General features: G+C 35.2%; 2 protein-coding genes and 1 long non-coding RNA gene across 4 annotated transcripts; all 3 read right to left on the bottom strand.

Annotated features, from left to right (window-relative positions):
• Positions 1 to 1,463: 1,463 nt before the first annotated feature.
• On the bottom strand, positions 1,464 to 3,714 carry LOC138913927 (zinc finger CCHC domain-containing protein 10-like). Of its 2 annotated transcripts, XM_070219183.1 has the most exons (5): positions 3,133 to 3,711; positions 2,969 to 3,043; positions 2,655 to 2,882; positions 2,088 to 2,136; positions 1,464 to 2,009 (listed from the first exon to the last, which is right to left on the bottom strand). In XM_070219183.1, exons 1-4 carry the CDS (start codon positions 3,380 to 3,382, stop codon positions 2,108 to 2,110), a joined length of 582 nt encoding a protein of 193 aa, XP_070075284.1. In that variant the 5' UTR covers positions 3,383 to 3,711; the 3' UTR covers positions 1,464 to 2,009; positions 2,088 to 2,107. The 2 variants fall into 2 exon arrangements, 1 of the variants encoding a protein (XP_070075284.1); XR_011419811.1 differs by having other exon boundaries at positions 1,751 to 2,009; positions 2,088 to 2,882; positions 2,969 to 3,040; positions 3,133 to 3,714.
• Positions 3,715 to 5,121: 1,407 nt separating this feature from the next.
• On the bottom strand, positions 5,122 to 6,209 carry LOC138913891 (uncharacterized). Its single transcript, XM_070219046.1, has 2 exons — positions 6,190 to 6,209; positions 5,122 to 5,860 (listed from the first exon to the last, which is right to left on the bottom strand). The coding sequence occupies exons 1-2, from the start codon at positions 6,207 to 6,209 to the stop codon at positions 5,122 to 5,124; spliced, it is 759 nt and encodes a 252-aa protein (XP_070075147.1).
• A 17,894-nt stretch (positions 6,210 to 24,103) lies between these two features.
• LOC138913770 (uncharacterized) lies at positions 24,104 to 24,500 on the bottom strand. Its single transcript, XR_011419607.1, has 2 exons — positions 24,366 to 24,500; positions 24,104 to 24,302 (listed from the first exon to the last, which is right to left on the bottom strand). It is a non-coding gene; the product is annotated as an uncharacterized lncRNA (long non-coding RNA).
• Between the last annotated feature and the right edge of the window lie 2,085 nt (positions 24,501 to 26,585).

Here is a 26,585-nt window from a genome sequence, read left to right as displayed (position 1 = left end):
AGCGGTATTAGGTGTTTTTAAAGATGAGCTTCATGGTAGACCAATGTCAGAGTTTGTTGGTCTCCGTCCTAAGGTTTATTGTTATAAAATTGATTCTATGGACAAATCGTTTATGAAATCTAAGGGAGTAACGAGAACAGCACTAGAGTATCTAGATATTGAAAAATATAAAAATGTTCTTTTCACTGAAAATCGAATGTATGGCGGCATGTCAGTTTTTAGATCTAAAAATCATACCATAAATACTTACAAAATGACAAAAATAATTCTCGATGGTAATGATACGAAGAGAAAAGTTGAGGGTGATAAAATGTCTACACTCCCTTATCATCATAAGGGTTTAATAGAAAGGGAACTCATATCAAATGTTCAAATCCTTGAGGGAGAGTCACTTGTTTTGGGGAGACAGGTAGATGAAATAGAAAGTCTTGAATTCCAGACTGAGGAACAAAAAACTTTACTCAAGCGTCTAAAAACAGAAATTGAAAATGTTGAACATGATTTACTTTACAAGTCGCTTGAACTTGAAATGTTTTATAATGAATTGCCCCCCGATCCCAAAAAACAGAAACAAATTTAGATTTAACAATGCAAAATATTTATTTAATTAGTAAGTTTGATAAAAGGTGTTAAACAATAAAAATTAACAAAATATATATAAATCTTAAATCTTTAAAATTGTATTTATTTAATCATTTAATAATTGCTGGGGAATATATTTCTATTTATATTATATATAAAGATGTGTGGATGTTTTTCGGTGTATGTCTGTCTGTGTTACTTGTGTGTGTGTCTGCGTATCGATGCTTGCAATAAATTACAATATTATTTGAATTAAGTTTATTATCTATCTGAAGGCTTACGAAACTAATGGAACAATTTGTAAAACATTTTATTTCAGTGTGTAGATTTAGTTACGTGTTCGAAGTGGAGTGGATAGCTACGAAGCTGATTGGGTCGTTGGATTTTGGGGGTTGGTATTAGATACCAACGAATCGTATGTTATACATTCTATATGCGATATCCGTGTGCATGGATCAAAGGGGATATGTGCTAGGCGTGGGAAGGGGCTTCTCAAATAAGGCAGGGCAACTAAACGTACTGGTACTGGTACTGGTAACTCGAACTTAACGTTAACTTAATCTGCAGATTAAAATGCAACTAAAGCCGAAACAAAATTCACAATGCTCAAAGAATGCGTACCTAGGATAACATACATTATATACAGATCGCAGTTCGCTTCTACGACTACGGTTCTCGAAAATTGGCTTTCTTTGGTTTGCTTATCCTTAACGAGCTGGCCCCCAAATGTGGCCGCCCTCCTTTTAATCAATGGCTAATAACTAGGTAGAAATAGATGCGGTTTAGGAGAGTCGTTTACTGGGTTAGGGTTAAGTTCTCTATAAATTAGTCATACTGGTTCATGCAAGATCGTATTACTCATAAAGTGGCTGCGGTGAACAATAAAAATTAACAAAATATATATAAATCTTAAGCAATATATATATATAAATGTTTATATTTTGTTAGTATAACATTAAGTTGAACAAATAACAAATACATTTCAATAAATTAGTATTAAATATAAAATATTTGGGTGTGTTTTTAAATTTTTTTTTTTTTGGAAATTTTTTATAAATTGGGTGAGTATATTTTATTTGATTGGTTTTGTACCCGTTGCCTATATAGATAATTCCACAGTTCTAATTCATGTGGGTTCACTTAAGCTTCAGGTTCAGAATCCCTGTCTTGAACAGGTTCATCTTCCTCTTCAGCTGATTTTTCTTCCTCGTTTTTTTCCCTTATCTGTTTTAGATAATAACCCAACTCTACTTGTTCAGGAGTAATATCATTATTTTCATTACTCTCATCGCTATTGTTTAAGTTAATGTTTATATTTTGGTGATAAAGTTGTGTGATGTCATCATCAGTTAAATTAAAACTAGAAATATTATTAGAAATTGAATTTACTGAAACTACGTTAGATCCTAAAAGGTGAACATATTCAACTGAAATGAGAAAAAGAAAAAGAAAAAAAAAACGAATTAATGAAATGAAATAATATATACTAAAGTAAATTAACTTGCCTTTTGTTTTGTTTATTATTTTATTTCCTTGAGGAATTTTTATATCCTTCTGAAATAAATAAGTAATATGTTATCCCTAATTCATATAAAAGTTGTTGCGGTTCAACAACTCGCTACACTCTAATAGACATAATTTTCCCCCATCAGAGTCTATACCACTCAAGTCTAGTTCCTCAATTGTTATAACCTCTCTTTTACTTATCTTGGGTGGAGGTGGTAAATCTATTGTTTTTGGTAGAAGTGGATAGTAAAAAAGTTCTTCATCAATTTCTACACAGTTTATTTGAATCTTATACATATCTAGATGAGAATGTTTTTTTAACCTTTTTGAAACGTAATGGCACTGGATTCTTAAAGTGAAAAGGTCTCTATAACCGAGTTTATAATATCTATCGAAACCTCTGTTTCCTGTTACAATAGTTCCGCCCTCTCTATTTTCCCTTTCAAGCAAGTCTGATTTAAACTTCTCTAACAATTCCTTTTTAAGAAAAGAATATTTTTTTTCTACACTACGCTTCTCTGTTTTATTTAAAATTTTTGACTCTTCACTTACATTATCATTATTACCATCTTCTTCATTTAGTGGCGTAAATGATTGTTTGGAGGGTGACGACAAATCATCGTACTCATCATAGATTTGGAAATTAGCTGGAGGGGGTGTTGATGATGATGATTCTTCTGTTGCTTCTGTTGATGATGATGCTTCTGTTGATGATGATGATGCTTCTGTTGTTGTTGATGATGATGATGCTTCTGTTGTTGTTGTTTCTGTTGTTGTTGTTGTTGTTGTTGTTTCTGAAATTAAATATCATAACAAAAGTTAACAAAAATCGAAAAAGGAAAAAAAGTAATTTGTGATTGTTATTTATATTGATATTTACCTTGTGGTGCTTCGTCGTCTTCATCTTTTTTTAGTTTCCTCTCTTCTGTTATGTAGCTTGCCATTGTTGTTGCTTCTTAAATTAAATAACATATAGAAAAGTAGTAAAACAAAAAAAAAAAAAAAAAAATTTTTTAATTGTTATTATTGTTTTGATGTTCTTACCTTGGGAGGTTTTTAGTTTACTCTCTAACTCATCAATGTTATTTATATTCGCTCGTGAACTTTTCTTAAATAGATACAATTTCAGCTGAATATTCAAAACATCATTGTTAGGGAGTAAAATTTGAATAATTGTGGTTTCCATTGACTCGTTGTATGTCGTTAGATGTGAAGTGGGTATTACACCCATTTCCACTACTCCTATTACAGAAACTATTATTAAAAATAGTTTCATTATTTTATTATTATTCATTTTCACACACACACACACACACAATTATTAATAAAGTTTGAGTTTTTAGCTTTCACTTTCACTTTTATATGAGCAATTTGAGCTCCAATTTTCACCGTCTTGTCTTGCTTGCGATCGCTACTGAAAAAATCATAAGCGCCCCAGTGGTATTTATTTAGAATTTTCAGTATATAACTCTTATGTAAACGAATAAAGGGATGGGGCAATCATTCCTAAATATGCTGGCGAACCAGTCCAACAAACAGAAACAATATATACAAACCTTGAGTAAACATTCTTATAGCCCTCCACACGCCCTCCACAGAAAGCAGAACATTCTTATCGCCCTCCACAGAAAGCAGAACATTCTATCAGTCTTTGCGTGTGCGTATGTGGAAACTATTTTTGATTTTGTATACGTAGGGTGCGACCTTTCGATGCGGGCGATTGTGTCTGGAAACTATTTTTGATGATGTGTACGTACATGAGCATGCGAGTCTGAACATAATTATAGAAACCACTTGTAATGGAAGATCTTCGAAGTCTTTGCGTGTGCGTATGTGGAAACTATTTTGACTTTGTATACGTAGGGTGGTGGGGGATTTTGGCTGGAGACTATTTTTGAACTTGTACATAAGCTGTTACATGAGCATGCCGGTCTGAACATATTTATTTTTCTGTTGTTGAGTTGATTAGTATATGGAGTATATATTCTTTTATTTTCAATCCGAATAAGAGTTGCTCTATAAAATATTATCTTTAGATTCCCAGCTATCATATTTTTTTGAAAACCCCAACCAACGTACACGGACTTTATTCCCGTCTCTCTTTATTATTTTTTCCACTAAATATTTGTCTGGGAAACGAGTTTTTTTCAGTTCTTCTTTGTAAAATCCACCTTGTATTGGAGTACCTTCAAAGTCTTCCAACAAGTATGTGGTAGGGTATGTGTTTTTCACACTTGTTATTTTAAAAATTTCTGTAGTCCAATTCGGTGTATACCCCTTTTCAAACACATGTTTATATTTACTGATGCGTACATAATCTCCATTACGCAATTTCCCCACACTAAACATTTTGAGATGATTGTAGGCTGTTTTCAAAATGTGTTTTTCATTGGAAGAATTGACGTCAATTGGGGCGACCTTAATTGTTCTATGTGGTCTTTTGTTGTATATATCAATTAATTTTTTATACATATCAACCCACTTGTATGTTCCGCTAAAACTAAATTCCCGCCACATAAGTTCCTTCAAACTTCTGTTGAAGCGTTCCACAATTGAAGCTTTTACAATTGAATAGGTAGAATAATGGTTTATTCCATATTGTTTCATTAACGCGTTAAATTGTTTGTTAAAAAATTCAGTTCCATCATCCGTTTGTAAATTTTTTGGTGTTCCACGTCCAGATTTGAAAATTTTTTCCATTGCCATTGAGACATCTTTAGCGCTTTTTGATTGAAAAATTTAATACTATTTTGTATTACAACGCGAAAACTTGTGATTGCAGCGAAATTTGATATTTTATTTTAGCGACGACGAAAGGGAGTTTGCGCAATGAGATTCATATGACAACTAACTCTTTAATTTCAATATATAAACGCTTAAGCCTAACTTAACGAAAGGGGCGAGAGACGGGGCGAATTCGCGAGCGCGATTAAAGCTTTATTACGCTCCCGCTCCCGCCTTACACTATTCAACAAAGTTCATTATAAAAGCGCAAAGTGCGCAAACACCGCCCCCTCTGAAGGACCACCGTCTTCAGCACGCCACAGGCAGCACCGCCAGCCTATGGACCGCTCGCCGATACGTCGTATCCTTCGTTTTCACGTCCGCCACTCGGACCTTGCCGTCAGCGCCGACGTGCACCGCCACGATCCGACCGATCATCCACTGCTGCGGCGGAAGATTGTCCTCGGCGACGACGACGAGAGCTCCCACGGCGACGTTTGGAACCTCCTGGTGCCACTTGTTTTTCGCCTGGAGGCTCGAGACGTACTCCCGGGACCATCGCTGCCAAAACCTGTGCCTGAGAGACGAGACACTGCGCCATCGTCGCAAGCAGGTTGGGCTGACTTGGTCCGGGAGCGCTGCTGAGGGTGGAGCTAGTAGGGGCCCGCCGATCAGGAGATGGCCTGGGCTTAGTGCTTCGCCGTCGTTGGGATCTGTGCTGATCGCTCCGAGGGGCCTGGAGTTGAGCACGGCCTCCACGCTGGTGAGGAGAGTTCCGAGCTCCTCCGCGGTCAGGATGTCTTCGCCGACCGTCCGAAGGAACAGGTGCTTTGCAGACTTCACACCTGCCTCCCAAAGTCCGCCGAAGTGAGGTGCTCTGGGCGGTATGAACACAAACTCGCATCCTCTTCTTGATGCGAATGTTTCGATACCGCCCCCCTGCTCCTCCAGACGGGCCCGGAACTCTCTCATGTGGCGATCGGCTCCGACGAAGTTCGTCGCGTTGTCGCACCACACCTTCTCCGGAATCCCGCGTCGACTCACGAACCTTTGGAATGCCAACAAAAACGCATCAGTGGTGAGGTCGGACACTAACTCTAAGTGGACCGCTTTGGACGCAAAACATACAAACAATGCCACGTATCATTCGTACGGCGGCTTACCACGAATACGATACGTTGTGTTAAATGGGCCACAAAAATCAACACCACAGATATTAAAGGGGCGGAGAGCTCGAAGTCTGTCTGATGGCAAGTTCCCCATGATTTGCGTCAAGAGTTGAGGTTTGCACCGAAAGCAACGAATGCAAGACCGAACTGTTCTGCGGCAAACTTCCTGCGCATTTACCAACCATATCTTTTCTCGCAACAGACTTACAAGAGCTCGAGGGCCAGCATGACAATTTGTGACGTGCAGGTAGGACACGTAGGCTTTAACAAACTGTGAGCCTTTAGACAACAACAACGGGAATTTGGCTTCGTACGGGATAGGAGCATTCAATAACCGACCCCAGTAGGGTGGATTTGTATGTTCTGGCTCACTTTCGCTTTTTTCTGGGTTTGTTCTGGCTCACTTGGGTCGGCCGGCCGGCGCTTATCTGGTTGGGGCGGAAGTGGCTCGAGCGAGGCTGGGTGTTATCGCGTTCACTCCCCCGCCCTCTCCCCGCCCTCTCCCCGCCCTCTCCTCAGCCTCTCCTCAGCCTCTCCTGTCGTTCTACTCCCACCCCCCCTCCCCCTCCCCCTCCCCCTCCCACTCACGCTCCCGCTCCCGCTCTCCCTCCCTCTCCCACTCCTTCTCCCACTTGACCACTTTTGTTTTGAAGGTTCTATACATATATTATTTTCTGTGATAGCACACTATTCCACTATATAAAATAATAAACATAGCGTAAAAATCTGCTAGTCAGAGAAATCAATTTACTCTTTAACAAACTTAACATTACACACACTTTTTTTTTCCCCTCCCCCCTATTGATGACTTTATATATTTTTTTTTTTTGGGTGCAGGCTGATCTACTATGTGAAAATATAGTGCAAAAGTCTGCCACCAATAGAAATCAATATACATACTCTTTATCTAACTGACATTTAATCGTGTTTTTCTTTTTTTTTAAGCTGTAAATATATTTATGTGATGGATACGAAAAGAAAGGACTATTAAATTAACAGAACTTTCACAGCGAATCCACCAAATCAATATACTTTTTCTTACTTCACTTTCACTCAAGTTGAAGGGTATAAATATATATTTATGTGCAATGAAATATTGCCATATTATGTAAGATATAAATAAATCTGGCTATAGATCATTTCACAAAAACAATATATTTTCTATTAGGTTTTATTTTCAGGAGTACATACTCTTGTAAAGGATATATTTGTTTTTTTTGACTGCAAGGAGAAAGCAATTGCGTGTAAATATTAACAACCAACTACTTTTAACCTGCAGTCAGAAAAACAATTTAGTCTCCAACTCACTTTACACATTTACACACACACACACTTGTCACTTAAATATTGTTTCTTTCTAACGTTCTAGTGCCTTATTTATCAAATATTAATACCGACAATAGGACGTTAGTAAAGAAACAATACTTTTTTTTTCCAACATGGTATTGTTTTTTGTTTTTTTTTTTTTTTACTGAAATTAGAACGTTTTATATTAAGAGATTGGGAGGTTTTTTTTTGTTTTTGTAATGTTCCAATAAGTATTTTTATTGATATATATACAGAGAATTATATGCGTGTATATATATATAATTATTGTTTTAATAAATCTGTGAATATTCTGACAGTGAGTTATTACTGAATAAATCTGGGAATATTGTGATAGCGATTCATTACAACATAAACTCCAATCCTAAAGCATTTTCTGATCTTCTCTGAATTCCTAATATCGTTTTCTGTCACAGTCGATCCTACTGTCAATAATTTCCTCAAAGTACGTAAAGTCTGAAAATCAAGATCAATCATAATATCCTCAAACTCATAAAAAAACTCATCCATTTCCTTTTTTAAGTCCTCAACGTCATCTAAAGATATATAACTTTCAAGCTCAAAACTATTCATCTCCTTTCTCGGCCTGTATATCAAGCTATTATCCTCGTCATAGTCTTCATAAAAATTGATTCGCGAATTTTTTTTACCCAAGTTTTCACGCAAATGACGATACTGCTGCATTTGATTAAAGGCTGCCCACATGAATTGCCCCCTGACTGGATGTAAGGCCTTGTATTCTCCTACCGTAAGTTTTGTTCCTACTGTCAAAATTTTCTTTATAGTCCTTAAAGTCCGTAAGTCAGTATTAGTTAGTATGTCATCGTAGTCCCTACGATATTCTTCAATTTCATCCCTTATTTCTTGAAGGTCCTTCTCAGCAGCACTAGCAGAGCTAACATGAGCAGCATGGTTAATAGCCGGATCAATCCAAGTTAAAGCCAACTTTTTGTTTCGTGGATTTTCCTCGTCAACATCGGTAGGAGCAGCAGCAGCAGCAGCAGCACCAGCAGCACCAGCAGAAGTACTAACACCATCACTATCACCATCACCACCAATGTTAGATTTCTTTTTTTTAGGATTTGAGGTTCCTTTTTTTTTTTAATTAACAAACCAAAAAAAAAAAAATACATGAAAATTTTTTTTGTCTAGCCGCAGCAGGTATGGTTATGGTGTGGACCTACTTCATCATCAGTAATGACGTCCTCAGGAACTTGGGTTAAGATCTCCCGTCTGTTGTTGTATTCGTCTTGTTCGTCAACGTCCAAGAGTTGGTAATATGCACCTCCCTTACACGTAGTGCATGGAACCACCTTCGCTGTTAACTCCTTTGGAGGTTCATCTTCTTTTCCCACTGTCACTTGCTTGAATTTAATATTTTTCTCGGCTAGCGAAATCATGTTTACTACTGCTTTGCTTAGTACTGATTTCAAGTCTAGGATCCTGACGTTCGGTTATATAGTTCCCGTACTTTGGAGATGTAGTCTAATGTAATTCAATTATGAACTGCCTTTGAATTTGACTGTCCGGCTCTATTTATTGGCAATTTCACTCCCTACTACAATGATTTTTTTTTTGTTGTTGTTTTCTTGGTGTGTTGTTCATGAACCCCGGATGCTTGATAACTGTATCCAATGGAAATAACTCTTTTTTTTTTATATTTTTCTCCTCTACCTCCCACACTAAGTTTTTTCCTATTTGAGTAGGTGGCGTTGCCTGAATTCAAGTTCTGCGTGTGTCTGTGTGTGAGTGTGATAACAAAAAATTGCGCTTTAAATTTCTAGCTGTGGGTGTGTGATAAGCTGCACGCTTAAAAAATAAAATGCGATTGATTTAAATTGGCAAGTACTAAATAAGTGTGTGTGTGTGTGTGTGTGTGTGTGCGCGTGTGTACCCCCTTTTAAAACTTTCCAGATGTGTGTTTCAAAAAAAATTTGACATTTTGACAGATTTGCGATAAAACTATAAAAATATGTTTATCAAAAAATTTTAAACTGCGCAATAATTGTGATTTGATTTAACTTTAACCCCTCCTCCCGCTCTCTCCCCCACTTTTGAAACTTTCCGGATGCGTGTGTTAAAAAAAAATTAACATTTTGACAGATTTGTGATAAAACTATAAAAAAAAAACATGTTTATTAAACTGCGCAATAATTGTGATTTGATTTAACTTTAACCCCTCCTCCCGCTCTCTCCCCCACTTTTGAAACTTTCCGGATGCGCGTGCTAAAAACAAAATAAAAAAATTTTCCCCGATAAAACCATAAGTAACGGTTTTCTTTTCGAAAAAAATTTTTAAACTACGCAATAATTGTGATTTGATTTAAATTTAACGCCCCCTCCCGCTCTCTCTCTCGCTCTCTCTCTCGCTCTCTCTCTCGATCTCCCTCTCGCTCTCCCTCCCGCTCTCCCTCCCGCTCTCCCTCCCGCTCAACAAAATGTAAAAAATATGATTTTATTTCACCACAAAATGAAATATTAAAATTTTTTTATTTTTTTTTTTAATCGTTGTGAGGATAATAAACAGTAGAAAGTTCGTGATTATTATTATTATTAATGCGATCTGTATCGACCATCATTGCAGCATTGATACAGTCTAGATAACAAGAAAAGATTAGTTGACATATTGCAATTGCAAGAAAGGCAAACAAAAGCAAGACTAATAATAGAAGAGTAATGTTCACATGATAGACAAATTTCGGTCCAAGTGGTGTTTTTAAAATGCTATCAATATCAAATTCAGAAGAATCTTCGCCATCGTCTGCTTTATCATCGGATGCTGTTGCTGCTGCTGCTTCTTCTTCTGATGCTGCTGCTGCTGCTGCTGCTGCTGCTGCTGTTGTTGTTGTTGACACTGGGGACAGTTCTTCGCTGGTGCTGCTGCTGCTGCTGCTGGTGGTTGTTGTTGTCGGGGGTGGTGGTGGTGTTGTTGTTGTTGGCGTTTGATTTAAAGTGATTCCAACGACTGCCCATACTAGCAGTAATAGGAATATGTAAAAATGCATTTTTTTTTTTTTTTTTTGTGTTCAAAATGCTAGAGAGACTCGAGAATATTTTTCAACAAACTAACTCTACTAGCCAGCATACAGTCAATTTTATAGCTGAATCCATACTATATGCGCAGTTTGCATTCTATCTTACTTTATTTTATCATTTTTTTAGCTGTTTCCTTTTAATATGCATCCACCCACACGCACTCATAGGAAGCCTCCTACTTATTATTCAGATATACTAGAAAATGAGGACGGCGACGACGACGAGGACGATGATGTCGATCTAAAATACACAACAAATAAAATAATTGTAGGGCATATATTGAATATAATTATAGATAGTTAATAGTAGTAGTAGTATACTTACAAAATTTGATAGGAAGTCATAATTTGTAATGCGTCATGTTCATCAATCAATTTTTGTTGAATGTATTTGGAATGTTGTTCTCTTTTATAAGCATCATCATCATCATCATCATCATCATCATCATCATCAGCAGCAGCAGCAGCATAATTTGAATTGGAATTCTCTTTATTCGCTTCTTTATTAGTGTCCACTTGATTAAAGATAATATTCAAATTTTTAATATGTTCTAATCGCATATGTATACTTTGGAGAGTTTCTTTATCCTCCGGCGACAGAATATGTAGATATTTTTGAATGAAATCAATAATTATTTTTGTAAACGTCATTTTTTTTTTTTTTTTTGGGTTTTTTTTTTGTGCTGTTCTTTAGTTTTTGGTATTTGATATTTATTGATATTTGATGTATATTTATTGAATATCCATATGCCAGATCTGCTCGTAATCATTGATGTTATACGTTCCGATGTGGTTCACTAACTGAAAGCTGGTGGGGTTGTGATCCTCCTCGTCCTCCTCCTTCTCCTTTTCATCACCGTTAAAGTCTCGTTCGAACATATAACTTTTCTCCATCACGGGGGCTCGCACATTGGTTCTGCTTGCAGAAGTAGTAGCAGCATTAAAGCGCTGACAATAAATTCGCAATTTTTTATTTTTAAAATCGCTATGATAACGGCATTGAACGCTGAAAATGCTTCTCAAGTATTTTAATCTGAAATTTCTACACACCACAGTGGGCGACTCAATTATTCCACCAATATCCATTTCTTTTTTAAGTAACTCTCGGCGGAAATTTTCAACTGCCTCATCGATTGTGGGGAAAGCAGCCGGCATTCGTTCGTATGGCGAATTTCGTTTAAATCTATTATCATGTTGATTTTTCCCCTTCTCTTGAATCACTTCCACAAGTGCGGTCTTAAGTTCAAAAATTAAATTCACTTGGATAGTCAATGTTTCGTTTACAACGAGATCAAATCTAGAGTATTTGATTTCCCTATGATAGGGAATTTTTTTGACAACGACCCCAAGACGACCTCCGACAGCGACTCCAAGTACAAATTATAATATCAAAACCGTAATTACACTGTGCAGCATTTTTAGTGCTTTTTAAATTTACCTCGATGGATGCTATATTTTTGGATTCGTTACGAATTCCCAAGTTAAACTGCGTTTTCCAAAAGTTCCCCGACGCAAGGATTCTTAGCAAAAGGACCTCAAAGTTCGAAAAATGCTGAAATTGGCCAACTTTGCGGAGCTCTCAGAGGCAAAAGGATGCATGGTTTGATTCGATGTTAAAGTTTTTTAAAAGATACACCCTTTATCTTTTAAACCCCATACTTAAAAAATTTTTAAGATTTTTTTTAAGGCAGAAACAAATTCTAGAAAACATAGTCAAAAAACATAAAAGTATACAGCTGCGGTCAAAATAGTAGTAGTGTTGCCGCCCTGTGTATTTAAAAGTTTGTTGTTGTAATTGATCTTTTCCTGGTAATATTGTATTGATTATAATTTTACTATTAGACTAATTGGATAAGAAAAAATTACAACATGAAACTTTTAAAAACACAAGGCGGCAACACTGCTACTATTTTGACCGCAGCTGTATGTTTTTCAGTTTTTTGACTATGTTTTTTGGAATTTATTTCTGCCTTAAAAAAAATCATAAAATTATTTTATGTATGGGGTTTGAAAGATAAAGGGTGTATCTTTTAAAAAACTTTAACTTCGAACCAAGCCATGCATCCATTGGCCTCTGAGAGCTCCGCAAAGTTGGTCAATTTCAGCATTTTTCGAACTTTGAGGTCCTTTTGCTAAGAATCCTTGCGTCGGGGAACTCTTTGGAAAACGCAGTTTAACTTGGGAATTCGTAACGAATCCAAAAATATAGCATTCATCGAGGTTAATTTTTGATGCTGCATAGTGTTATTTTCATTTTTTTTTTTTTTTGAGATATTTTATTATGCGATTATATACTTTCCCCGTGGGTGAATGCTTAGCGACTAGTTTTACAAAATTGTGATTAAGTAAGTGCACTGGATGCACGTATGATGTGTGTATATATAAGTATAAGTGTAAGGGTTATCATTTTTTTTTGTCGCTTCTCTCTTAGGCTTCGGGTCTGGCTCCTTACTGATAATCGGGTATTAGCTCCATATATGTGTAGTCGATAGCTTAGTAACACTAGTTTTTATATATAGAATTGTGCTTAAGTAAGCGCATGAATATATATATATAGAAAAAAGATTAAAAAAGTTTTTTTATTTGTCTAGTCTCTCGGGCTCCGGCTTTCTGCTGATTATCGGCGATTGGTTACGTCTGTTGCCCCCATCGACCTCTAGCGCTCGCCCTTTCCTTTAAGTGATTGTCATATGCTCAGTTTGCACATACTTGGTGATGTCTTCGTTGAGGATAACGTCCTTCAGAGCGTCAGGATTTTTTTGAACATATATTTGTTCAATCTCTCCGTTTGCCAAATAACGTTCCACCAGTGTTGTCTCAATATATTGTGTGCATTTTATAATTAATGTTTTCTTCTCAAAATTACTTTTATATAGACAACGAATTGATATAACCGAATCTTTGTATTGGAGATTAAAATGCCTGTAGAATGGTGCTGTTGCATTCAGCACTCCTCCAATATTTTTCTCCTTTTCTATTAGAGTTTTTTGAAACAATTCGACTACCTCTTCCACCGTAACTTTAATATCATCAGCATCATCGCCACCTTCATCATCATAGTCCTGATCGTTTACTGGTACTGCTGCTGCTGCTGCTGCTGCTGTTGTTGTTGTTGTTGTTGTGGGCGTTGTCAATTCCACCCACTCACTAGTTTTTATTGTTGTGGTTGTTAGTGGAGATGGTGCTGATGCTCCCAACGGTGATGGTTGACTCATTAACTCGAATGAAAGGTTTACTCTTAACACATCGTTGGTCGATAATGTTATATTAAATTCCACACTTTTTGTATTTGTTTTGATATTATTATTGTTGATACTCAAAACAGAAGTAATTGCAGGATTCGGAATAGGCTCACAATTTCCTCCCGAATTACAACTGAATAGTAAAATACTTGCTGCGAATATTATTCGCAACATTTTTATTATTTTTTATTCCCGTTTTTGTAGTTTCTAGCTTGCGATTCGACTTCCTACTAATGCTTGCTTTACTTGATTGCTTGCTTGCTTGCTTGCTTGCATTCTCGCAGAGAACGGAATAGAAAAATATTTCTATATACTATAAATTTATAATATTTTTCTAACCTCGTTTGATAGCGGTGTATATTCAAATAATTTATCGTGAATTATGAGACAGTATTGCGACGGGGATATTAATTTGTGTTTTAATCTCAATTCGTATATCAATGGGACCACTTTTTAGTGATTCATTTTGATGTGTCACATCTAAGACAATCATGGGAGCTTTATTTTTATAATTTTCTAACGATAATAACGGTTGTGGCTCACACCCGTAGTAACTTTTTTGAAAATTGATATACATATCATATAACAGTGCATATCTATTTAAAATAAAATTTTGATTTAATCCGTCATACGGATATACTTCAGAATTTAGATATACTTTCACATCGACTAAATCACAATGAATATACTTCTTATTTTTTTTAAATGCGATAATAACATAGCGGGGGCGTTCGGTCTCAGCTGCCAATTTGACGCTCCAAATAAATGTAGTAGTCTCTGGAACTACTGGGTTATAATATATATCCCAACTCCTGAAGGGCATCACTAATGGTGTTTGTTTGTTTATCACATTAAACATATACAATTTATAGGCATCGGACAATTGTACATGCGGCATTTTCCAAACAATGTTCGAAATCGTCATTTTCAATTGCGACATTGATAGAGTCATATCATTGCTTTTATAAACACCTTCGTTATCTTTTCCTCTTAATAGAATTAGCTCATGTTTACCATTAAGCACTATTTTGTTGTAGTCTTCAGCAAATCCAAGTAACAAATTCAACGGTAAGCAAAAATTAAAGTTTCCTTTTTCAAGTTTTAAATTTCCATTGATGTCCCATCCAGAATTTTCAAGCAAATGTTCTTGATTTTTTTTAATTGATAGATAATTTTTTAAATCAGTTGTTACACCCAAATGCCGTGTTCGATCAATTTCAATGCCATTCAGTTCATATCGTATTTCACTAAATATATATCCCATACAATTATTCAATAAAGCTACTGTGGTTGGTGATATTACACTATCATCACTTTTTGTGATATACCCTTGAATATGCAGAAAACTTTCGCTTGGCAACACATACAAATCTTGATTTTGTATGGAAATCCGAATTTCATCATTGTTCTCAAACGAACGTAAATAGGGTGAATAACTATGATAATCTTTCTTTATTATTGAATTATCAATAGTCGGTTTCTCGAGCACGTTAATTATATGCGTCATTTTTGTTTTAATTTGAAGCCTAAGCTTAATAGAAATTTTTTATTGCACTCCGTTAATGGGATTTGTTGTTGCTGCTGCTGCTGCTGCTGCTGCTGTTGTCGTCGACGTTGCTCACGAGTAGCTAATCTGCTCAACGTTGATAGAGCGAGTGAGGGAGAATTAACTGATAATGCCCTTTTATAGACGCTGTTGTTGTTGTTGTTGTTGTTGTATATAATCATTTTGTTTATATTGGTTTTAAATGCAATCTTATTGTAATTCTCTCACCGCGAAAATTAATCAGATTACCGTCTTGGTCACAGATTTTTAAAGTTATCGAATGTATTTCTTTTGTGTTTACTGGTAGATATATAACGTTTTGTGGTACCTCAGTTATTTTATAACCAGGACTAACGACAATTGCAAACTGATGTAGTGTGTGAGATGTTTCGTTGTTTATATACGCTCCATTTATAATATTACAATGCACGCAAATGCTATTGATTTTTGTGATATCAATTGACTTATCAGAAGTATGTAATATATTAGCGGCTAATGCATTCGCACTGAATCCTAATAGAGAGCCGATTGACTTTTCCTTATTGAAATATATTTCATCAGTTTCGGAGAAAATTTCCGATTGTAAAGTATTATAGTTTGGAGCTAGATAAAATTTAGGACTTCCTTCGGACTCAGTATGCGTTAACTTTCCATATTTTCGTGTTAAAACCTCATTAATATCACTGATTTCATATGAACCTACAGGGATTTTTATCGTATGTTCACCAATATGAAATAAATTATTTCCTACGTCAACGTTTGGAATCGAATGATAAGTGTCTAAACTGATTAGGGCACACTGATAGTTTTGATCAAGTTCAATTGGAGGAAAATAATCTGCAACAAGTACTGACTCATTGCCTGTTAGTGTTAATGTTATCGACATCTTAACGGTTCGCAAGGGAATGAAATCTTAATTGACTTTACACACACACATATATAGGTTTAAATATCAATCCAGGAATTATGCTCTGATGAGAATCCTAGCCATTTAACGAATGCTCTACCATTTCGACGTCTAATAACCTTCTCCACTAAATATGTATTGGGAAATTTAGTTTTCATCAGCTCATATTCATAAAATCCTCCCTTAATATCATTTCCTTGATAATCTTTCAATATATATGTAATGGGATTGGTATTTTGTATCCGTTTGATTTGAAATATCTCAGTTGTCCAGTTTGGAGTGTAACCTTTTTCAAACACATGTTTATATTTACTTATTCGTACATAATCGTCAACTTTGAATTTTGGTCTATGGGTGATTTTTAGGTGGTTGTAAACGGTATCGAGGAGTAATGCTTCATTTAGAAAACTCACATTATTTGGCGCCATCATAATTGTTTTGTGGTATGTGTTATTATATTTGGTAATCAATTTCTTATAGATATTAAGCCATTTAAAGCTACCTTGAAAGCTGAACTCTTTCCACATCATACCTTTGATGGTTCTATTAAATCGTTCAACGATACTGGCTTTTAAAATACTATACGTCGAATAGTGATTAATATGATTTAATTTCATTAGATTTTGAAATGTCTTATTGAAAAATTCTTTACCATCATCTGTTTGTAAATTTTTCGGTTTTCTTTGTGCCTCATCGAAAATGCTTTTCATACTTGCTGTAACGCTGGCTCCAGTTTTGTCTTTAATAGCGACACCCCATGCTTGCTTTGAAAACGTGTCAATAACAGTTAAAAGATAACGATATCCCTTATTATATAATTGATAGGGTATCATTTCAACTAAATCGGCTTGCCATAAGTCATCTATCCCTTTCATTATCACACGTCGTCTGATAAAATTTTTTCGTCCTTGTCTATGCAACTCTTCGGTGAGTTGTCTTTTATCTGTATTCAAGTTGCTGTTGTTGTCATTCATCGTGTGTATCATCTAAATATTTAATAACAGTGGGGAATCTAACTCTTATTTTAGATACGTCTTCCTTGGGTAGGTGTGTAGAGATTAATTTAAAGAGAACTTCTTGAAGTTGGTTAATATTTTCTTCTATTTTCGCTATATACTTAGCGTGAATAACTTTAGAGTAGTCCTCGAGGGCTGTTTGCATAAAATTCGCACTTTCAGCAACGTCTGATTTAAGGCTTTCTTCTAATGTAATTATTTTGCTTGTCGTAACATTTATACTCTGTCTCATAGTCTTTAAATCAATATCCGTTTTCTCTTGTCGATTTAAGATATATTTTTTTATACTTGATGCGCTTCCTCCTTTTGCTCCTCCTCCTACTCCGCACGCATCCGATGTGGAATTCGAGCTTTCACCAAATTTGTTTATCATTTTATTATATTTGCCTCTCTAAGCTCCTCTATAATAGATATAATTTCGTTTTTGTGATTGGTATTTCCAGCACTCTCGGATGCTAATAGTAAACGCAATCTTTCAATTAATTCATTCGGATCATCCCAATACTTATATCCTCTATCCTCCTTTGAGTAAGATTTTGTTGTTGTTGTTATTCCTGCTACAGTCAAACCTTTACCAATAAGTCCAGTTTTCGGTTTGAATAGATTTTTTATAATATGTTGGTATTTAAAGGATTTAGTCCCCTTAACTTGTGAATTATTCTGATATTGTCGTTTGTGTGCGTTTGTTCTTAACAAAATATCTCGATAATTTTTCAAATCCAGATTTGAATAATGCGCGGGCTTCGTGTGAAATAGCAATTTAAATAGACCAGGAGTCAATTTCCATTTTACCTTATCAATAATAATAGTATTATTATTATATTTCAATTTACTATTAGCAAAATACCAATCACCATTTTCTTTTATATTCAGACCATACAACATGTCCAATTGTTTTTGACTTTTTAAAAGCTCAATATTACGCAAAAACGGTGATTTTGACTCTTTTTTTTTTTTGTAGTGGTTTTGTTAGATTATATCTTGTATATCTGGGTCCATTTATCAAAAAACTTTTTCCCAATACAGATTCTCTTTCTGTTAATTTTAATCTTAATTTCTTATTGGAAGAAGGATGGGCCAGAGATAAATTTTCTGTGAAAGCATTTCGTTTTTGTAGATTTGGTGAAAAATTTATATTTCTCATTGGGGTCTTTTTAAATCTATGATATTTGGGTCCATTAATCAATTGACTTTTTTCAAGCATTGATTCTCTTGGCTGCATAAAAAAAGGTAATCTAACTTTCTTTGTTTTATTAGGCTTGACTGGTGGTGAAGGTAAATTCTCAATGTTCAGATTACGTTTGAGATTTTTAAAAGGACTTAATTCCATTTCCTCATCATTATGGACATCATCATCATCATCATCATCATCATCATCATCACCATTATCACCATCCTTAGCATAAACATCAACTGTAGCAGTAGGGGGTGCTGGGAGGGCAGGTAGTACTGTGAGGACAGGTGGTGCTGGGAGGGCAGGGGGAGCAGGAGGGAGAGGGAGAGCAGCAGCAGCAGCAGATGTACTACTAACTACTGCATTATCATCGTCATCACCGTTTTGAGCGTTGTGTGTAGGAATTAATAAATTAGTGTATTTTGCTCTTTGGCTATCTAAAAACGAGGAATAGTTTGCAAGGATATCTTCGGAAGTATCTAACAAGTCGGGTGGGTTGCTGTTGCTTATTGGAAAACTCGTTCGTTGCGAACTATCAACCACCATTTCGTCTTCATCATTCTCACCCCAACTGTTTCTTCGGTGATAAGGTCTTCTTCTTCTTCTTTTCCCATTATAGGATTTTACTTTTCTCGGTTTATCCCAGTCGTTATCAAGTCTTCTTCTCATAATCCTCTTTGGAGAGTATCGTCTTTTCTTCTTAAGCATTCCAACATTTAGTTTTTCTTGTTCTTGTTGTTGCTGCTGTGGTCTTCCTGAACGACCTCGTTGTTGAACATCATATTTTACCAGTTCACGTCCAGTGTTGTTGTTGTTGTTGTTGTTATTGTTAGGGTTAGGGTTAGGGTTAGGGTTAGTCGGATTCTCAACGTTGTATTTAACCACCTTCTTGTTCTTTCTTAGAAAATTTTCCGCAATCACATTCAAAGGTTTTGTAATTGGTTTAAATGTATTTTCTAGCATATTCATTCGATCCATTTCATTCGACTTCATGCTCCTCAATTTCTGCGTCAACAACAATCTGGTTTGAACCAGATCATCCAGCACTTTGCTATTATTTTTTGATTTCGTCATTGCTGCTGTTGTTGTTGTTGTTGTTGTTTGTTTAAAATCCAATTATTTACTAGTAGAGTATATGTAATTATCGTATATTATATATATATATATAGCTGATACGGAGCTGATCCAAAGCTGATCGTGAGCTGATCGAAAGCTGATCCAAAGCTGATGCCGAGCTGATCCAGAGCTGATCGAAAGCCGTGTGTTTGATTTATAGCTGTATAAAACTATCGAATCCCTTTCTATATCGTCCTTTATCAATATCATTATCTTTACTTATGAGAACAAATTCATATTTTTGTCTCCAACATTCCTCACAAATTTTTAAAAATTGTTTAAAAGACATATCGCCTATAACATGATCATTGTAAATATGTTTAATATTCATTTCATCTTGTTTAAAAATTATTAACAAATTAGCGTTGTCACGTATTAAATGTTTCGGTATTTTCGTATAGGTTTGACATAGATAGAAGGAGTCTATGTGTTTATGACGCCCCATACAGAAATAATCTCTTATTGCTGTTTGCTTGTCACAGATTACGTCATCAAATATCATTATTGAGTGTGGTCTAGCTCTTTCTGGACTGACGACTTTTTCCTTGTCTGAAAACGTGAACATGTTTATCCCCTTAATTGGTTTAATCAATTTCATTAAATATTGATACTTGGGCTGATACAACGATTTTGAATAAATGTATATATTTCGAAATTTAAGTCCATTGGGACTTTCGATTAAACTTATCATTACATTCGTCTTTCCGCAATTGGATGGTCCCACAATTAGAGCCCTTATCGAATTCGGTAGCAATGGACTATGTGTAATTTTTCCGTTCCTATCCCCCTCGCCACAAATCTGGTCGACGTTGCGAACCTTAATTTGTCTGGTTTGTTTTATAAATCGCATTTTTGTTATTGCTATTGATGTTGTTGTTGTTGTTTTATTGAGCAAATTTTTACAACTACTAATGAAAATACTATAAATATTCGAGTATATATTTCGTTTTTGTTTAATTTATGATTGTCATCGAAACAGAATAGACCTAAAGAAACACACACACACACTCATACATTAATTCAAATAAAACAATAAATAATGCGTATAAATTATAAACATAAATTAAATTCGAATCAGTATCGAATTGGTAGTGGGTTCGTCAACAACTTGATTACCAATCTTCCAATTGAACTTCATTTACCCGGTTATCAATTTTGTGGACCAGGCACAAAACTTGCAGAACGTTTGAAACGTGGAGACAAAGGGATTAATCCGCTAGATGCAGCGTGTCGAGAGCACGATATTGCATATTCACAATTCAAAGACTTGAAAAATCGTCATCAGGCTGATGATATATTAGCTGATAGAGCGTGGGAACGTTTTAAAGCAAAAGATAGCGGTCTAAAAGAACGCTCTGCTGCTTGGTTTGTGACAAACGCTATGAAAACAAAAGTTAAATTCGGTCTAGGTATGACTAAAAACAAATCTCGTCGTCGACGTCAACGTAAGAGGAAATCAGGTGGTAATAAAAAACAACGTCGACGTCGTAGGCAAGCAAAAAAAAAATCATTCGCGAGCATTGTGAGTCAAACTAAACGAATTTTGAAACGAAGAAATCCTACGAGTATCGATGAAGCAATTCAGATATCACAACAATCAATCCCACCAAGTTTTCTTCGCGGTCAACGACGAAAAAATATTCCGAGGGTGATACCATTACCAAAAATTGGTGGATTCCTACCATTAATACCAATATTGACTGCACTTGGTGCACTTGGTGGTCTTGCTAGTGGTGGATCTGCTGTTGTCAAGGCAATAAACGATGTCAAAAATGGTAAAGAACAATTAGCCGAAGCGACACGTCATAACCGCTACATGGAATCAATTGCGATGGGAAAAGGACTTTTCCTCAAACCATACAAGAAAGGCTATGGACTATTTTATAAGCCCTATTCACCAAAAAACTAATAGATATGCTACCCAAACAAGCACTTACCGATATTGATTTAATTGATTTTGGTAAAAAACATTTTCAACACTTTCGTGGTGTTTTTATGCGTGATCGTCTCCCCAAGAAACCATTGACCAACGAATGTGGGATAATAAATTTAGATAACGAAAGCGGTAGTGGCACGCATTGGGTAGCATATTTCAAGAAGAGAAATTATAAAGAATACTATGATAGTTTTGGTGATTTGCAACCGCCCATTGAAATTGTAAATTATTTAAAACCACCCATTGAATATAATTATAGAAATGATCAAAAATTCAATACATATAACTGTGGTCATTTATGTTTAAAATTTTTATTTCGAAAAAATAAAATGTAATATATATCAAAAAAAAGAAAATATAATATTTTTATTTTTGGTTTAACTTAGTGGTCTATGTCTTTATGCCCCCATGCAAGGGTGTCTATATTATTCTCTTTTACATAGCGCTTATCATCTAAATAGTTTAAGGTGACTTTTGTATACTCTTGTGTATAAATTTGATGTAATTTAGATTTAAATAAGTACATTGTTCCAACTTGCTTTATTTTTTTATACAAACAATCTCGAAAATCGTTAATAGTTAATTTAGACGTTACACTCGCCTTTACTCCTTTAATTTTTTTGATCTCTGTTGTTTCATCTTTATTTATTTTAGAGATTTGTATTGAATACATTTTAGCTCTGAGTCCAATAAATTCTTTAATTATATCTCCCTTGCACTCATCTTTCATCATACCTAATTTTTTTTTGTTTATCAATGGTAAATTAAAAACATTATCTTTATCATATTCTGAAGTATCGAAATGCTCATCAATTTCTAAACGAATGTCATCATAAAAATCTATGGTCTTAATATCATAGATAAAAGAATCAGTATCCATATACATTAAATTGATATTGTCCTGATATTTAGGCTTCATATAGTCATAGTGAAAATTATACATTTTAAATTTGGATAGCTCTAGAACGGTAAAGCCAATATAGACAGGCTTATCATAGATAACATGCGCTTTTTTCAATTGAATTGCGAACAAATTATTGTTAAGTTGTAATATATTCTTAAAATTAAATTTTGAGATAAGTGCCCTAGCTCCCAATCTTTTCCCATTACTCTCCCAACTGGATACTAATTTAATTTCTTTTCTCTTATCAACATTCTCCATAGTCTTACCATAGACTGCATTGTTTAGCAGTTTGAAAAAATTCTTTTCAAAATCATTAACTGCCAATGTTCTGTGATGATTATTGCAATCAATATATTTTTGAAGCCAAGCAGATTGATCAAATTGTAATATTCGATGAATTTTCTTTAAAATCAACCCATGTCGAAGACATTGCTGTAAATTTCTATAGTGAATTATATAATTATATTTGTTTGTCAAGTCTGCAATCATTTTTGGTTGTAGCATATTTTCATTCTTTTTGTTTTGTGGGCAAAATGGTAAATCATTGTGCTGGCTGTGTAAGTTTTCGCTGTATTCTAAATCTACCTCTAAAATATAACCAATTGATTGATCATCAACGCATGTGTTTAAATCAAAATTTTCAAAATTTCCGTCTTCTGTTTTTTCTAACCATTTAAAATTTTTATACGGAATAGCTTGCGACATAGCATATCCATATAAATTATTAACATCTAAGTATATAATATAATTTGACTCTTTCTCACAGTCGTATTCGTTTTTTAAATATTTGTTATTTGCAATAGAATGCCGTTTACTACATTGAACAAGACCTCCTCTAATACCTTTCATTATAAAATTATACATATCAATATCTGTGAGTAGTTCTAATTCAATCTTAGTTGTCTTCAACATAGCATCCCACGACAGACCAGGAGTTGTATAATATTGACAAGGATCTAAATTATAGATTTTTTGACATACTTTTCTAAAATTCTCAAATACATCGCATAGCAACAGCACATCTATCTTCAAATATAACAATAAATAATCTAATAAATTTGTGCACTCAAAGGTATTCCAAACGTTTTGTGCGTGCTGATAACTCTCTTCAGAACAGTGTCTATCAGTTAATTGATTATAAAAATTTTCGCGTGACGGTAATTGTGTATCTGACAAGCGTTCAACTGAATTTAAATAGCTATACGGAAATATACCTTTACGTTTAACCATTTGAAATTTGTTCGAGTCTGTAAAAAAGGATTTTATTGTGGTTAGATTTTCTTCTTTTAAATAACTGGCTAAGCTATCTAAACTGGAAGACATAAATCTAAATGAATCTAAAAATTGAAGTTCTAACCTTTCCTTCGAATTTATAAAAATTTTCTTTGAGATAGATATATAAAACTCTTTGTTTAGCGGAATTATAGAAATTTCACCAGGAATTTTCATTAATTCTTTCACAAATAAATGCGCATCGTAGGCCGAAAGATTATGGAAAAATATTGGGAAAAATTTTGCTATTTTAAAGTTTAAATTACAATTATTATGCGCTACACCTCTAAATTTTCCTGTTAAGTGACAATGATCTACTACTCTTTTAGATTGATTAGTGAATAAATTACCACATATACTACAATTTTGTTCTAAGTCAATTATTCTTTGTTGCTCCATTGATAGCGGATATAACGATATAGTTACATTTAAGTGATTTTGATATAGCATTAAACAATCTTTATATATACTCTCAACAAAATGTGCTGCACAATCTTCACCATGATATATTCTATATATATCCAAACTATCGTCAAATGAACACTTTATATAATAACTATATGCATACGGTATATGCTTTTGAATTAGATTTATGTTATCTGAAGTTTTCAAGTTCATCCCTTCTAAAATACACTCAAAGTCAGCATATGCTACAAAAGGAACTTCTAATTGATTTTTAAAATTCTTAAATCTTAAAATCGTCATATCATTTGAGGGCATCTCAGTTATAATTCTATTACACTCCATAGTATGTCGTTCCAGTTTATCGTCATCATCGAAATGTTGAAAACAGCCATTGCATAGAGAAATCTTCTTAGTACTTTTCGTTATTTGTTTGCGAAGTAATCTAATGGAAAATAAAAGAAATAGTTATAATAAAATTTTATTAAGTTTATACTTTAATACTTACTTGGAAATATTTTTAATCCAAACATAGTGATATTTATCATCCTTCTCGAGAAGTAATAGGTATATAGTGTGTGTGACGTTGCTAGTTTTATTATTAGTTAAATAATATGGACCGATGATTGTCTTTCCATCGCTGTCTACACCCAACACAGTTATACTAAGTTCAGGATTATTTTCTTCAAAAACTTTTATGCTGTCGACCGGTGTGGGAAATTTTAGCCCACTAAAGTTAAACGATTTATTATTTATATTTATTATATCTGCGTGAATGTTGTAAATGCCTTTACGTTTATATTGATTTGGTCGACTATTGTTTTTGCGAAGTTTTATAAAAGCCGATATTAAGGCCCATTTAAAACAATATTCGTCTTTATTTTTCACATTGATGCAGGCTTTCCTGTTTAATATTTCTCTCGGTAAGCCAATGTAATTCGAGCCTTTTATGAGTTGATATTTATTTATATTTACTTCTAAATGTACTATTTCAATTAGGGACCAACCACTGTCTCGTTCTTGAAACTCACTCATTTCACTTTTTATATAGTCATTTAACTTATTGATTATTTCATTTAGATTTTCAGTGCGACTCGTCGATGGATTTAAGACTTGTAGAACGACAGGAGAGGCTGAGGAGAGGCTGAGGAGAGGGCGGGGAGAGGGCGGGGGAGTGAACGCGATAACACCCAGCCTCGCTCGAGCCACTTCCGCCCCAACCAGATAAGCGCCGGCCGGCCGACCCAAGTGAGCCAGAACAAACCCAGAAAAAAGCGAAAGTGAGCCAGAACATACAAATCCACCCTACTGACCCCCAACTCGCAGCAATGTCGAGGAACACCAATCTAGTTTTTTCTCCTGAAGAAAAGGGCTTAGTTTTTGAATATTCGTTGCTACCGGTTTATTTTTCCGAATTTTGCCTATGTCGTCACTGAACTCGTGTGATTGGATCACTTCCACTATTTTCTCGAACGCAAAATTCAGTTCTCTTGGAGTAATACTTTTTTCAAAAGGCTGCGACACTTTTTTGCATCTTTGAATAAACCGAAAGACCCACACGAAAACCCTTAAAAGCCTTATGTGCGACGAAAAGGATTCTATTTTCTGAAGCACACAATTAGGCTCAGGGATAACCACAAGCGCCAAAGCTGCTTTGCGTAATTCCATCGACACGACATCAGCAGGTACTTCGAAGTGTCGATTCACAGGCCAATCTTTTTCTGCATCGAGCAAAAACGACGGCCCAGCGAACCAAATGGAAGCTGTGAGTTCCTCAACGTCACATCCCCGTGACACGATGTCCGCTGGGTTTACTTTCGTGGGGACATGTCGCCAAATTGCTTTTTCCGACCACTCTTGGATCTCTGCAACTCGGTTTGAGACGAAAACCGACAACGACGACGGATGCGTTTTAATCCAATGCAGAGTGATCTCCGAGTCCGTCCATAGGAACACCTTTGTGATCGGAAAATTAAGCAATGGTCTTACACGATTATAAAGATCCGCAAGAAGGTGAGCTGCGCACAACTCAAGGCGGGGCAAAGTTTTCGTCTTGAGGGGAGCTACTTTGGATTTTGCTGTCAATAAAGATACTTTTAATCCTTCAGCGGTACTAGTGCGAACGTAGATGCACGCTCCATATGCTCGCATGGAAGCGTCAGCGAAACCATGTATTTCTGCCGGGACTTTGGCGTCTGTATGAACGAATCGCGATACCTCGATCTTGGGCAGTTGCAACAGCGTTCCCTTAAAAGCTTCCCAAGATGTCTGCAGTTTTATAATGAACTTTGTTGAATAGTGTAAGGCGGGAGCGTCTCTCGCCCCTTTCGTTAAGTTAGGCTTAAGCGTTTATATATTGAAATTAAAGAGTTAGTTGTCATATGAATCTCATTGCGCAAACTCCCTTTCGTCGTCGCTAAAATAAAATATCAAATTTCCCTGCAATCACAAGTTTTCGCGTTGTAATACAAAATAGTATTAAATTTTTCATGGTGACCCCGACGTGATTAGCAGAGGAACTCGAGTTGTTATTTTTTTTGGTGAAACAAACAAATTAATCAAATAAATCGCGCCGGCCCCCTTTTTTTTAAACATTAAAGTGATTTGTTGCTGCCGATTTAATTCGTCGTCGCTGCCGCTAAATAAAATTGTTGCTGCCAAATAAAATTGTTGGAAGTTTGGAAGCTGCAGTTTCTTGGATTTCCATTGCCGCTGCTGTTCTCAATCG

This window comes from Drosophila takahashii, chromosome X (assembly GCF_030179915.1).
Source record: "Drosophila takahashii strain IR98-3 E-12201 chromosome X, DtakHiC1v2, whole genome shotgun sequence".
NCBI classification, from domain to species: Eukaryota; Metazoa; Arthropoda; class Insecta; order Diptera; family Drosophilidae; genus Drosophila; species Drosophila takahashii.
This window is presented reverse-complemented; position numbering and strand designations above follow the sequence as displayed.